Genomic DNA, 15,251 nt, shown 5'->3' on the forward strand with positions numbered 1-15,251 from the left:
CTGCCTTTTTCACCTCACTGCAAACCCAGTGCACTTATCACTTCAAGATGGGGAGGAAAGACAGTGTTTTCCTGCCAGCTAGGAAGGCCAGCACGGTCTAAGAAAGGAAGAAATACACCACAGAGATTTAATCCCCAAATCAAATCCAGGCTGCAAATACAGAGAGGATTGCTCCCTGTTACCAGAAAGCAGCAACCAGGAGAGCGCGAATCCTGCTGGGTGGGCAGCCGAGAGGAAGAGCAGCGTGCGTGACACATTAGAGCCAAGCAAGACTGCACCGCACGTCTTTGCTTTCGCTCCAGGCTTGGCAAGAGGATAAAGCAAAGCCAGGCGGATTTCAGCACATCTCCCTCGTCCCCTGGGACAGCAGGCTTTGTTGCTGCCTGATTTATAAAAGGAGTTTGGTGCTTTGCAATGTGAGCCAAGTTCACCCTAGTAATAGAGGATAAAAAACCCAAAACACCATCACCTTCATTTTTAAACACTGTTTGGAAACAAACAAACAAAAAGGCATAAAAGGCTTTTGAAATCTCTTTTAACCTGCATCAGTCAGGACAACTCTTTTTCCTGTGCCAGTCCCTTGTTTCTGTCCTCCCAGAGACACAAGCACCAGGCACTTGTGCTCCACCTTGCCTCTGCATCAGCCACCCGGAGAAGCTACCACACAGAGACCGGTCTGCACAGCAACGACTTGCGTTTCCTTTTGCAGACACTTTCCCTGCCATACAGCTCCCCTGTGTGCTGTTTTCCAGGCTGGCTTGGGGACACCAAACCATCAGCGCATGCTGATGGGGCCCTCAGAGACTTCTCCTCCCAAGGAAGGGTCTGCAGCAGGCGCTGAGCACTGCCACGTCATTGCACCTCTGGCACCCCTGCGCAGGACAGACCACCAGTGGAAGTTACAGGTGGGAAGAGAAACCAGCACGGGGGCATAAGTGCCAGCTCACTCACCTCTCTGTTTCATCTGCCTAACAAAACCAGTTCTCCTTTCCACCCCACAAGAGCTCAAGCCATGCTGGGACCCGGTCCATTTAGTAAGAAAAGCCTTGCTAGAGGGTACCTGCATTGTAGTGCACAGGCACTCGAGCAGACTTTAATTCCAGCCAGCAAGGGGTATTCGGAAAAGTTTAGCCAGAGCAGCCTGAGCTCCTGAGCTGAGGCTCGGCTGCCGGAGAAGTTATGGCTCCCAGTATCCCCAGGGGGTGACACACAGCAGTTAATGCTGCTCCTCCATTCTGCTCTTTTCCCAACATTATAGAGACAAAAGCAAGAGTGCTTAAAGGCAGCACCTACCTGCTCCTCAACCAGAGCCCTCCTCTGCGGTTCAAAACCTTGGCTTTAGTGCCAATTTGTATAGTTGGGCTCTGCTACAACGAAACCAGGCAGAAAACACTTCACTGGGCCCACTTGTTTAGATCTTTCCCCTTTCTGCACCCAGACAAAAGATTTATCTTTCAAAGAGAAAGAAAAAAAAATAAAAAGGAATGGGAATGGCACTCTCACACAGACACACGCTCCCTTCCTCCTCCTCCCAGAACAGCCGCAGCCTGGTGCCAAGACGTTCACCTGGGATGCGAGGGAGGCCGCGGTCAGCCGACGAGTGCAGAAATGGCAGTGACAGTAAACCATGCCCAGTGAAGAATGGGAGATATTACAAGGATGATAGTAAATATCTAAATGAGCCTCTGAGGAGAGAAAACAAACCAAACCATGAAATGTTCAGCAGCAGCACCATCAGCATCCAAGGGCAAGGTCTCTAACCTCTCTGCCGGGCTGTCAGGCTCAATAAAACGGACGAGAGGTGGGGAAGAGAGGGTTTCGGTAGCAAAGATGCCTCCCTGGAGCTGAAGTCCGAAGCCATTCAAAGGGTCTCCCCTGAGCACCACCTCTGTCGTCTCCGTGTGGACTATCTGCCCACCAGGACCCACCGTGCTGGAGGCCAGCGACACTGAGAGGAGGAAAGAGGCAGAAGGTCAGGGTAGCCATGGTCAACATAGCAGATCTGGTCACAGACCTTGGTCTGGCAGTGGTGGGGAGAGTGACCGAGGATGAGGGAGGCACTGACAGTGCTGAGATGAGCAGTCCTACCCCAGCTAACAGTCAACAGTAAGGACAGCAAGGCAAGCATGCACGCCCCGTCGAACCCAGCCCCAGCCCACCGCCACTCTTACATGAGCTCTTGTGCTCCTTCTTCTTCTGCCTTCTCCTCAGCATGGTGGTGCGGGGGCTCATGGGGTGGGAGCTGCGAGGTAGCGTGTTCGAGTTCTGGCAGGGGAAGCCCTGCGCATTCATGGTAGGAGACGAGAAGTTGGCAGCCACCAGAGCTGGGGAAATACAGAGCATGTTAAGGAAGTGCACAGAGAAGCACAGCGGTGGGTTCACCTAACAGATGTTCATCAAACACCTAATGGGTTCGGACTAGCTCCTTCTTCCCAGCTCCAGGCCTCAAGACAAGGCAAGAACCTTGTCCTGGGCTTGCAGCTCCAGGAGAGCTGTGAGAGTGGGCTTGGACTCCAGATGGACATCGCTTTCTGATGTGCAGTGACTCCAGTGACTGGGCTGCCTGTCACTGCAACATCCAGGCCACTAGGTGAGAAATGCACCACGGATGCAGGGCAGTCAACAGCAGGTTGGCACGATGGCACTAATGAACCTTAAATACATACAAAGAGAAACCACAGCTTGAACTTGAGCTTCTGGGCAATTGGGCTGCCCTGTTTGCTTCCCACAGTTCAGACACAAGGCAATGTTTCCTCCTCCCTATCTTACTGCCATAAGACAAGAAACCTGGGGCTGCACAGAGCCTGCTTCCTGCAAGAGGTGAGTTTACAGATTTTGAAGCAGCCATAATCCTGCTGCTAACATGCTGTGTGCCACCAGGGCTGAGCTGGATGCGTTGTCATATCACGTTCCTACACGTCACCAGAGATGCCCTTCTTGTCCCACAGCAGCTCATTTTTGCCAGGTGAAACCAGGCGCTGGGGTGTGGGGTTAGAGGATGGGTCTGCCCAGCACACTGCTCTCGCTGCAATTACTAGATCTGTGTATACTGGGCTGCAGATACTGATTTTGTACCTCAGCACTGGACCTGTGGAAACAGACCCAAGTGACCGAGGATGAAACGAGTGACAAGCCAGGCTACGGAGTTGGGTATTAAGGAAATGGAGGGGCACAACATGAATGAACACGTGCAGGGATGGGGGCAATGCCATGCTCTGAGGTTACATTTGCAGTAATCCTGTCCAGACGTCTGGTTCCAGGTGGGTGTCTTGCAGTGCCCGGGGTGGTGAGTGTGACAGTAGTTGACACAGGGGTCCCAGCAGTGGTGGTGGTCACTCTTCTGCACCTTGACTGATGCCACCCAGGGGAGCAGAAATCACCGCAGGCAGGCAGGGAGAAACGAGAGAAAGAAAAGGTAAGAAGCATAAGCCAGGAGATTGTAGAAAAGAGCCTCATACCTGCTCTGAACAAGTCAGGACCCAACCACAGTGTGTCAAGTACCAACAGCAAAGACGCAGCCCCATGTAACTTCATGACACTTGATACAAAGTGGCAGAAATCCCCCCCTTCCCCATAAAAAACCGCATCCTGAGCCTACGGCCTGACTAAGCTGTGCTGGCAGCACACAGATGTCATTAGCATTTGCAGACAGTTGTGCGACGTGCAGAAGGTCCCTCCAGCCATGAGTTTCCCGCAGAGGCCATCAGCATTATCCGACAGCACTGGGGAAACCTCCCTGTGGTTTTCCCACCTTGCTGCCAGAGCTGCCCTCCCGGGGACAAGGCTCAACGCCTTCCGCCCGTGCCAAGGACTGCTTTGAGCACTCCGCTTGACTTCAGCATTTGGTTGTTTAGCGGCTGCTCTTGGCTGGGAATGCACGTATGGAGAAAGAGAGGAGTAGCGGAGGGCCACCTCCAGCTCACCAGAACAAAAGGATTTTATACATTGCTGCTTAAAGGCAATTACAGAGGGCCACTGACACAGGAAAAGATGCCAACGCTGTGGCAAGCAGTAAAGTAAAACATGGCACCAAAATGGCAGACTCCGTTCAAGGGCACACAACTACTTTAGCTTCAACCCTAACCCCAGCCTAGCACATGTTGGCAGAAATCTGTTGCAGCGTGACATCCATCATCTGGAAATCCCTTGTCCCAGGAAATGTGGCTTTGCGACATCAAGTCACAATGCCACAAGTCTCCTCTGAAGTGCCTCAAACACCCCCCAGGCACGGGTCCCTTGTCTGTTCTCACTGACGCTCCTTTTGCCCCTGGGCAGCGCAGGGTCAGTTTGGTTTTCCTTGCCCAACAGCACTGGGTTTTTTCTCCCAAATCTCTGCACCATGCTGTCTAGATCTATTTTCTTCTGAGAGGAATTTCTGGCTAACGAGCAAGATTGCAAGCATCTGTTTTATTCAGCTAAGCATGAACAGCATCCCACAGCAGAGCATCACTGCAGCCACGAGTTATCCCAGAGCTCTTAACCTCACAACCGCTTTCACTGGCTGGCAACTGCCTTCCCAGGGTGAGATCTCCTCCAGGCTCTGTGTCCTCCAAGTAGGCAGAAACGCCGCCAGCACTGGTACTACCAGAGCTTTCTGAGAGCGCAAACCTGGGACAGGGACTCAGTTTATTTAGTGAGTCCACCCAGAGATCTCATCTAAAGGTCATGTGGTTAGTGCCTTTAACGGTGGAAATCCATTTTGTGTGCGTGCATCACAGGCATCAAATCATTTAGGTCAGGTTTTCCAACCAATATAGTGATTATATTTAGTCTTTGGTAAACATTTAGTGAGTTTAGCGCTTAGTCTATCAAGCTCTTACAAAATGCACTTCCAGCTCTGGGGTTTCTATTTTGTGGATTCAAAAGTAAATTCAGAGCCAGGCAGCTTTCAAAAACAAAAATCAAATTAATAAATGTAGCTATAGCTAGACAAAAAGGAAAGTTCTTAATAAAATTAAACACTTTGTCCATGAGGGACAGAGCTGATGGGCATATATAAAAAAATCATCTAATCCATTTACAGTAATTAAAACTCTCCCATTTGTCTATAAATTTTTAGCTCATATCTGACAACAGAAAAAAATGCCTTTGAAACTCAGCTGTCAGTGCACTGGGGAAGAGAAGAGATTTTGGACAATTCTGTGATAAAAACCTACAACACCCTTCCCCAAGATTTCGCACATCATCTCTGCCTGAGGAAACCCATCCATCCCAGCACTGCTCCTGGGCAGCATCCACTCCCGTTGATCTTGTGAGCAGGGCGTAATCCTCCCACAAACTCTCCAAATGCCCCCAGAGCCACAGAGAAAGCAAACTCAGTTTGACAAATCCCGTGCTTCAGCATTAGACTATTTTTGCATGGCCGCTGCAGCTTCAGATCCCTCTCCACCTCCTCAATAACTGGATTTTCATTGCACAAGAAGCCACTTTTAAAAAATAGAACGACAAGCCCTATGCAGGCACACACTGGAAGGACTCAGTAATCCAAGTGCTGAACAGGGATATGTGTCTGCGTGGTCTCCTCTCCTCAGCTGCTTTCCCTGGGCTTCACTCTCTCGCCAACCACAACAGTTTGCTTTTGCATGGCCCATTTTTCCCTACAGCCCCTGTTTGTTTCCCTGAACTCAGAAAAAGCAGCCTGTGGTGCTGGCACTCGGCATCTGGAGCAGAAGGCAGAGTCTCTCCCAGGTCCAAAGGCAGTTTGTCAACTTTGCTGCTGTTCCTCGGCTGCTCACCATGGGCTGCACGGTGCCGTGGCTGGCTACACCACCAAGGAGCACTGCTTTGTGAGCTGCTCCTCTTGCCCAAAGTGCTCTCCTTCCTCTCCCCACCACCTCCACCAGCACTGGTGAATGTTCAAGCCCAAGCACTGGTCCCTACCACACACCTCTGCCTCCTAACAGCCATGTGGATGAGCAGCATCCTTCCCTATGATCCCTCACGTGTTAAAAGAGTGTAATCAAAAATGGGAACAATTGTTATATCCCTCATTTTTCATATTCATGTGTTGTAATTATTCTCCCAAGTTTGTGTTCTGTATTTCTGCCACAGCAAACTGATCTGATGTATGGAGGTTTGGGTAAGAAGGCTCTGAACACACCAAGCTGTCCTTCCACAGATCCTCCTTCTCCTGAGCTGCTGCTGAATGCATATATTCTGAAAGAAGATTAGGACCAGGGCACTAATGGGAGGAGGAGAATAGTTCTTTTTAACAGCCATTGAAAAAGGATTATAGCTTTCCATTTTTTCTTGGGCACAAAGGTCAGGACATCCATCCCCTTCGTTAAACTGCTTTAATTCTGCACAAATTGGACTGGTCGCGTAAGAGATTTATTTCTAGACATAAAGATGTTATTAGATTTTATGTTTCACTGCATCATTGTAAAGAAGACAACACAGACATTTACCTCCTTTCCCCAAACTGCCGTAGAAGAGAATGGAAAGAAGAGCTGTGCCCAGGGCTGCTGTGCACCAATATTATTAAAATGCATGTCCCTGAGAGACAAGTGATTGAAAATGGTTGCAAAAGGGGCTGGTACTGAACAGTCACGCCTGAAACACCTGAATTACAAGACCACCAGTACAGACTGTAACAAAACTGCAGGCCAGAGTTGCAACAAATCTGCTAGTACTGAGGCTATGTTCACAATGAAGTTTATATGAAAGCCTCAGTCAGCCTTTCAACGGAAGGAGAAACTAAAGGTGGCCAACAAGGATCCTCACCAGGGTGAATTCCTAACGACGTTTACAGGCATTTGGGGCTTGATTTCACTGGAGCCAGAATTTTTTTCCCCAATATTTCTTTGGTGGGGGTGGTGGAAAGCAGCAGCTACAGATGCATTCATTCTACCCCCAGCTGCCATTCAAACAAGCTCGTCTAGAAGATGAACACATATGTTACAGCTTTGTTTCCTAAGGAAGTCCAGCAGGACCTTGCCTAGCTACTGACATGTCCTTTACAAAGCCTTACTAGGCATCAGCAAATGAAAACCGAGCTTAGAAAGACATTTGCCAGCACCAAGTTTGTTTTCCTCCCTCTCCATTAAAGTCTCTTATCTGAGGTACTAAGGAAGCGGATTGCACAGCACTCAGCACTGCAAAACCCTGGGATTCCCAACTCCAATTTCCCCATTCAAGCACAGATGTTACCTTTTTTTCCTATTCACATCCTTGAAGAACGTCATCTAATCACATGCATTTCATCAAAACATCTTTTTTTTTTTTTTTCCCCTCCACAGATGTCTCTCTTTGGAGTCTGTTACCAGCATTCAAAAGCAGCAAGAACCCCAGCAGGGACCTCAAGTAAGTTTTGAGGGCAACCAACAGTGTTTGCACAGAGGACACACCTGTTTCTGGAGGCTTCAAAGGCAGCCTGCTTTGGTGAACAGGTAATATCTCTAGCTTGACATTTTCCGAAGTGGCAGCTAAAAGCTGAGTTGCCTCTAATAAGGAGCAGTGCTCTGTGCTTGTGCCATCAATGGAGAGAATATGGTCACCAACATGCAACGCACCACATCTGCAAAGGAAACAGCAAGAGACATAATTATACACATAGCCTAAATCCATGTCCTTACAGCTGGGAGCAAACACATATAAAATCCAACTGTGAATTATTGTTGGAATTCATGTGAATTTTTTTTCATATCTCATTTTTTTACTTCCAATTTGAACCTTAGGTTCAAGTGTTGCCCAAAATACCAACTAAGATGGTTCATACTTGAATCAGTGCTGCTGGTGGCTTGGGAAAGATCTTTTAAGTTTTTAATAGTGCCCACTCATAGCTAGTCTGGATGGCTGAGGGCTCATCCAGCAAGCGTAGTTAAGTCCTATGAGCCAGCAGTTCAGCTCAGCAACAGAACTAACCACAGCTAGGGCTGCATAACAGTCTGTCCTGCATCCCCATGTAAAGGGTGATTAGCTGACTTGCCCATCAGGAAAAGGCTCTAGCCAGAAGTTTCCAGAATAGGTTTTTGCCATTCCACAGCTCCAGGGCAGTCAGATCTGAGGTTTTTAAAACAGAGCTCAGTTTTCACATGCACTGAGTTACATTCATTCCTGGTGAGGAGTGTCCACTGGTGTTGGGTCAGATATTTTTAGCACGCTTAGTGCTAAGAACATGTGGACATGGCCATTTCAAGGCAAGGCAGGGAAGAATGGTATATAACTAACAAAGGGACAAAAAAGCAGCAGGGAAAGGTAAAACAGAGCTAGGAGCAGTCTGTTCAGATCTGTACCTGTCCACCACGCTGGCTGGCTTGATCTTGTCGATGACAATGACCTGCTTGTTCCGGTGCGTGGTTGTTGTCAGTGTGATTCCTAGTGTAGAGCCCGGAGTCTTTGCTATTTCAACTAGTAAAGGACCTGAAGCATTTGCTACAGTATCTGCAAAACAAGAGAGCATCTGAAGACACTTCTCGTACAGCCTTTTCCATTTCTAAATGCAACGGGTTGGCCAATAGTGCTGACTTGCCACGTGTATCAGCAAACCCGTAGTTTGGACATCCTACCATCTGTATCATGTGGTAACTTAACAAAGAAGTAAACTCAAGAAGCAAATTGTTTCTGTACAAAATATATATGATAATGAAGTGAAGAGATACTACAATTCACTCATGGAACCTGCCCTTCCCCCCCCCCCCCCCGTTTTCTTGGGGTTAAATAGCAAGATCGAGGAAGAGATTGCTCAAAGGCTGTGCAGCAGTCACATCAACAGTATTAAAGCACAAAAAAGGAAGATCAGAAGGACATCACTGTTATAGGCTTCTTCCCAAACAAACAAAAAAGGCACAAAGAAACAGGATCCCACTTTCTGAAGCACTCAGAAGTCTTGTGTGCTGATAACCTGCACACAAGTCAGTCAACTCCTGTATGCTTCAGTACCAGCTTCAAAATATCACCTCAACTGCTCGTTTCAGCTCCTCTAGTGTGACAGTGGGATCAGAGACACAATGCTACCTACCCACATGCTTACAAAAGCCTCCTCTCTCCCATCAGACAATACAGGGGTAACTCATGTTTAAAAGATGCATTTCTGCAATAAGCTTAATAGGTGCTGTAAGTGAGATGATGAAACTCCTACAAAATTGCACCTGTTAGCATAAGCCTGCACCATACCTATTCATCTCTTCAGAGGAAGGGGGAGGAAAAAGAAAGCTTGTGTCTCTGGCTGATTAGACAGAAATTCCCTCCACCTCTATTACACACATTTGCTTCCACATTACCTAAAGCCATCATAAAGAGGCTGGATTCAAGAACGTGTTATCACCACCAGACACCCCACAACCAGCACCCCATGTGTATTTCGACCCCCCACAAAAGCACTTCATGGAAACCCAGTCATCCACTTTGAAGGAAAGGCCAGCAGAGCCCTCTGAGAGCTTGATGCCTCCTCAGCCCTTAATTATTCATAGTAAGGCTTTTCTCTTCCAAGGCTATGCTCCACTAAAAATGCTGATGCCACTTGGCTCCAAAACTTGATGCATGGCTCATTCTTGCTCTCTGATAAACAGGAGCATTAATGCAGATCTCAGAAGCTAAGCCGCAGCGAGGTCTTTCCTGAGATTTGTTGAAGATGCTGAGTCTCTGGAGACAGAAATTTCCCTTGGAAATTTCCCCTGGGGATCAGCCAGGGGATGTTCAGGTTCTGGTCTACTCACAGTGCCCTTTTTCCCAGGGGAGGAAGGAGGAGGAATGAGCCATGTTAAAGGTTATGCAGGAGTCAAATAAAGCATTGTTTATTCTCTGTTGAAAAGGACCACTGGGGAGATCTGCAGGCCCTGGCAAAAAGCACAGTCCCAGTTCAATCAAAAGATGCACAAAGTGCCCAGCTAAAGTCTGCAGAAGGTGCACGTAAGCCTTTGTTAGCAAAGGACGCACGAAGAGACTGAGGATCTCTTCCAACAGCAAACACCAGCTATACGTTGGTTTTGCAGCCTGTGTGTCTAGCACATATCCTCTGAAGAGGGACACAGACTTATATTCCTCCAGCTGAAGGGAAGGAGACAGGGAAAAAAAAAATCATGAAAAAACCTTGCTGGAGTTGTAGACCTTTCTTTGCAAAGAAAATACCTACTCCTCTCAGTTTTACCCAGCATCCAAGCTTCTCGGCTTTGCCAAGTGTTTTGCAGAGAGGTCTCAGCATGATGGTGAGAAGAGCGAGCTTTGGGTACCTACTCCCATGCCAGGACCTAGGTGATGAATAAGACTGTAGGAAATCACAGTCCTGTCTCCAGCCCACAGTCCCTTCTCCTACCGCACACAGCATGGGCCACCCCACTGTCCCTTTTAATTCTCATCTCCAGTGGCATAGATGAGAATTGCTCCAAATCCGTTTTATAGAGGTATGTGTTGAGGAAATACCACAAGCATCTATTAAGTATTCTAGGGAAAGATTTGGCTCAAATCAAAGGTCAGGAGTCTGCAATTTAGCAATGTTTGTGAGGCACGATTAACATGGGGCTATTACACCCAAGGTACTTTAAAAAGAAACTCGGAGAGGCCAGGGCAGGCCGTGCAATAACCTTACTGTAGGGAGTCAATTGGCATTGCTGCTTTGGCACCACAAGGTGTTTCTGCACCATCACGCACAGGTGCAACCTCACCCAGCATCTGTGGAAAAGACATCCACAGCTCTTCTGCATTTCACAGCAAATCTCACCTTACTTAAAGCAAGATCCTTTCTTGCAAGCCAAGAGAGTCTATGCAGTTGTTCTGGAGGCTCAGCATTCACGAGATATTTAACTCAAATGCTGCTCAGCATGTACTGAGGACCAAAAATCACACTGTTGCAGAACAAGGATCACTGAGGCCAGTGACACCAAGTTTAATATGGATACAGCAGCTTGCATAATTTCTCTAGGGTTTTGTTACCAAGGAACAGAAAAACCCTTATACATACACTGCCTTGCATGGCTGTGCAGATTTTCATGTAAGGGTTTGAAAGTGTTTTGCAAGCAATGAATTGTGCTTCCCACAGAAGCATGGTACCATTTTACAGATTGGGAAACTGAGGCACAGCTGTCACACAACTTGTCCAAAAATACATGCTTGTTTAGTGGATAGTCAGACAGGGTCCAGAAGTCCCATTCCCCTTTGCTGAATGAATAATTTTACATCTCCTAACATTGCTGGGGGGAATCTTCATCCATCTTCATAAACAATAGTTTTAGTAACCAAATAAACCCTTAAGCCCTCCACCTTTTTGAAGACATCTGCTCTTTTTAGGTGACATTGACTAAATTAATAGGATAAATGAATTCGATAGTACCCTGTTAAAATTCAGTATCAGCAGCTCTAGCCTGAATCAGTTAACATCTGCCCCCAAATCCTGCCCGTATTTTTCCTTCCAAACCCAAATTCTAGCCATTTCAAAATGTTCAGGTGGAAAATCAGCAGCCACCAGGTGACTCACTACAGGTCTAATCAACCCTCTAACCTCCTCCACCAAAACAGGAGGAAAGCCTACCAAAACTTGCTCAAGTACAGCAAATCCCATTGCTCTGTCCACCTGGCTCACCCCAGGAGGACACAAAGGGCTGTGCAAAACCTGCTCATACCCGTATGCTTGAGGGGTACTCACCATTATCACGACAGATACAAGGGAAACAGAGCCTGCTCCAGGTAGTCAGACACACCAGTGCTGAAGGTACAGGAGAGCTGGTTACCCCACCACTCAAAGCTGGGGGATGACAAGTGTTTTCTTAAGGACCTTTCTCTCAGCAGCTTATTTTGGAGGAAATACTGTGGGGTTTTTTCCTTCTTGCACTAGGTTTCCTTGAGCCTCACCTGGCTTTGCTCACCTCCCTAAGGAGGGTTGGCTTTTGTAACCAGGGTGGAAAATGTTATGAGCACTTGCCTGGGGAATAAGTGAGGTGTGCCGGTAGGGATGATTTTTTCCCTGCTGTAATGCACTTTGGGGGAGAGGAGGGAAAAGGGGAAAGGAGAAAGGAAAAAAGAGAAAGGAAAAAGGAGAAAGGAAAAGGGAGAAAGAAAAAGGAAAAAGCAAAAAGCACCCCCCTTGCAAATGCAAATAAAATAAACCAAAACCTCCTAGAAGAAGTAAACCAGGGAGCTGCCCCCTTCCTGACACAGCCCAGCAGCTTGTGATCCCTCCAGCTTCACAGGCACATGGAAGCATTTGACTTCATGGGCCCCTCTTCAGGCCCTACCCACTGCCACCACTCAGCAGATGCCGAGCAGTCACCCGTTTGTGGGACGCTACCAGCCCTGCAATCCATCAGCAGGAGAGCCCCACAGGCCTAAAAATCTTCAGCCTAAAAATGAATGGGCGGAGGGGCAGCCAGGGGAAGGGAGCGGAGGACAAGGACACAGCAAATTGCTTTGCTCATTCGTCATCTCTGGCAGAGAGCTTCCCCCCTCCATGAGTCAACCCTAAAGGCTTGCATCCCAGTGCCTCGTGTCATGGCACACACAGCTTATTTACAGAGTAACTATTCAAATGCCACCGGTTTCTGGCTGATCAGTTTATTTGCTGGTTTTTTTTTTTTCTTTTTCCCCCCTTTGAAAAGGCCGATGAAATAGAGTGTTGCCACAGGAAAGCAACTGTTCGTTGCAACGTTTATCTGGCATCAGCAAAAGGCAGAGATTTTCCCAATGCCCAAGGGAGGTGCCTCCCCAGTTCGCAGTCCTTTTAAATGGAAATGGCAGATTAATTTAATTCCTTTGGTGGCCTTGAGAAATCTCAGCCCATTTGATTAAAAGCCTGCCATGGCCCCATCCTATGCTGGGCTCCCCGGTGAAAGCCCGACAGCCAGGAGATGCTCAGTGGCAATGGAAAGCAGCTGCCCTGTCCCTTGCACCGAGAGCAGGGCTGGCCCCTTGCAGCTCATCCTCAGTGCACAATTTTGGCTGGAAAACCATGAAGCCAGCTGGGGAACGCCATGATTCAACACTCCCCCGCAGCAGCCTTGGTCTCTCACCAAGGACAGATGTGGTAACACAGCTTTCCCTCCTCGAGGGTCAGCCCACACCACCCCAGCGTGTAGAGCTGCAGCAGAGAGCTAGTGCAGTGTAAAAACTTTTATTTTCCCTGGGGATGAACAGGCCAAGCACCACTTCATGGTGGTGTCTCCAGCTCTTATAATGAATCAAGTGAACTGTATGGCCACGTGTCCCCCCAGCCCCTTCGCCAAGTTTTCAAAATGGGAATTAAGAGTGCTCCCTTCAGGCTAATAACATCCCTACACTACTTCCAACACCTGCTCTTCCCTTCCCTCATCATCTTCCTGTGGCTGGTAAAGAGAATGTCTGTAATAGTTCTGATTTGGGGATGATACACTCGTCTCCCATTGCAGTTATTAGCTGTTGCCTGGCAAAACTGTCTGCAGAGATTGTTTTAAGCTACACGTTCTGCATCATCTTGCCTTAAAAGAAAGCAGGGCAAGTATACCCCTTTACAGGGTTGGGGAGAAGCACTCTCTATGCAGAAATTATCTAAGAAGGGGGCTGGTTTTACATCTTGGGAAGTATCTGGTTGTGGTCCACTGTATAGCAACACAAGGTGGAGAATCACTGCATAAAACCCTGCTGTTGCTCTGTGTTCACTCAACCCTAACAGTTTTAGGTGGGAGAGTTACTCAAGAAGAAATACCAAGACACCTTCATGGCTATTTTTGCTCCAAGTCAGGTTTTAAAACAATCAACTTTCTGCAACATAGGCACCAGGGGACCGTACAAACAACAAAACCCCCCAAAAGCCCATTTCCCACGCACCATTAATTGTTTGCTATTGTTCAGACTTGACAGCTCTGTGCAAAATCCCTCCTTAACTCTGCCTGTCCCCTCCCAGGGCAGAGCTGCCAGCCCAGCCAGCCCGTGAGGAGAGGAACGGACACCCCTTACTGACCGCTGCAGAGTTACCACAATCACAATCGTACAGAAAGGTAGAAAATAGGGTTTGGGTTGTTTCTGTTTTCCATCTTTTAAGTGTTTCCTCTTTTTCATGAATACCAGCCGATTTCTAAAGAGAAGCTGCTCCTGTAGCACAGCAGAAGCCAGGCAGCGTGCAGGCAACTGCCGAGGCATCAGGTTTTCCTTCCAACTCTCCCAGTGGAGTAGGTGTCTGTGTGGCACATGGCTGCCCAGGTCCTGGCAGCCTCCACCCCCGTGAGAGACCCTCTATGTCCACGCTTGTGGAGTTTCTGCTGAAAGGAAGGGGGGAAAGCTTGGGGGAAGAAGATCAAAAGGAAGCAGAAAGCCCTCTGGGCTGGCACGAGTAGCTCCCTTATCCTGGTACAACACTCTTGCACATTGCGTGAAGCGAGTTCTGGCGTTCTCAGCTCTCTTTCCTTGGGGGTGGTGTGGTATTAAACTCTCTCAGCTGCAGATCCTTTTCATTTCCCTCCTCACTGACAAATCACAAAACAACCTGATATTACGGACTCCTATTCCTCACTGGATCCTACCTAGGCTTAGACATGCTGGACTGGTTTGCAAGATTTGTGGAAAAGACTCCGACCTAGTCCAGCCTGGGGCTCCAGTGGAGGCAGAAACCCCTCTGGAGATGTATATGCAACATCAAAATCTAACACACAGCTCAATGAGCTTCCAGAACCAACACAGCTTCAGACTCTGTGGTAACCTTAGACTCATTAACGACACTCCCTGCAGTAACAGCTGTGTGTCACAAAGCCAGCTCAAAATGACTTTACAGTAGCTAATAATAAGCCCTTTCCCAGGGCTTGAAACTGAAAATCAAATGAAAAAAAAAAACCACCAACCCTCTAAACCCTCAAACTTCATATCTACTCTGTAGAACGCTCTTTAGAAATACCCATCCTCTGCCCCTCCAGTAAATTCTCTCTTATTTGGGGTCAATCAGTTGATCACCCCTCATTTATTTCAGAAGCAGATCTGAACTAACGTTTCTAAGAAAGGGAATAGCTCCAGAATTAAGCAGGGTCAAAATTCAGAACCGAAGCCACAGCCACATCAAGTCTCTGCCTGCTTGCTGCGCACTCCCCTGCACACATTGAATAGCAGTATTTGCAGTGCTGGCAGAGCGCTCCAGCCCCCTTTAACTCCGACTTCTCCTATGCCCTCCTTGCCTACGTTAGAAAATCCCTTTTTTCCCCCTCCTCTAAAACCAGTCATCATTCCCGTCAAGACACGTCATTTGATAAGGGCATTTCAAATGCATTCAACTAAGCCAGCTTTGAACTCTACCCCCTACACCCACGTTGGCAGCGCATTGCTCAGCAGTTTTTCCACTGAAACCAAGTACCTTAGTTACT

The 15,251-nt window shown here is 47.9% G+C and overlaps 1 protein-coding gene across 3 annotated transcripts in view; it reads right to left on the reverse strand.

Moving 5' to 3' along the window:
* GRIP2 (glutamate receptor interacting protein 2) overlaps window positions 1-15,251 on the reverse strand; it is a 294,431-nt gene that overhangs the window by 39,366 nt on the left and 239,814 nt on the right. For all 3 annotated transcript variants that reach the window (XM_052777589.1, XM_052777590.1, XM_052777591.1), the window contains exons 8-12: window positions 8,235-8,382; window positions 7,347-7,516; window positions 3,226-3,351; window positions 2,172-2,324; window positions 1,762-1,948 (exon numbers count right to left, since the gene is read on the reverse strand). In XM_052777589.1, the coding sequence (XP_052633549.1) occupies window positions 1,762-1,948; window positions 2,172-2,324; window positions 3,226-3,351; window positions 7,347-7,516; window positions 8,235-8,382 (784 nt within the window). The remainder of the gene's footprint in view (window positions 1-1,761; window positions 1,949-2,171; window positions 2,325-3,225; window positions 3,352-7,346; window positions 7,517-8,234; window positions 8,383-15,251) is intronic.

The sequence above is a fragment of the Harpia harpyja genome, chromosome Z (genome assembly GCF_026419915.1).
Source record: "Harpia harpyja isolate bHarHar1 chromosome Z, bHarHar1 primary haplotype, whole genome shotgun sequence".
NCBI classification, from domain to species: Eukaryota; Metazoa; Chordata; class Aves; order Accipitriformes; family Accipitridae; genus Harpia; species Harpia harpyja.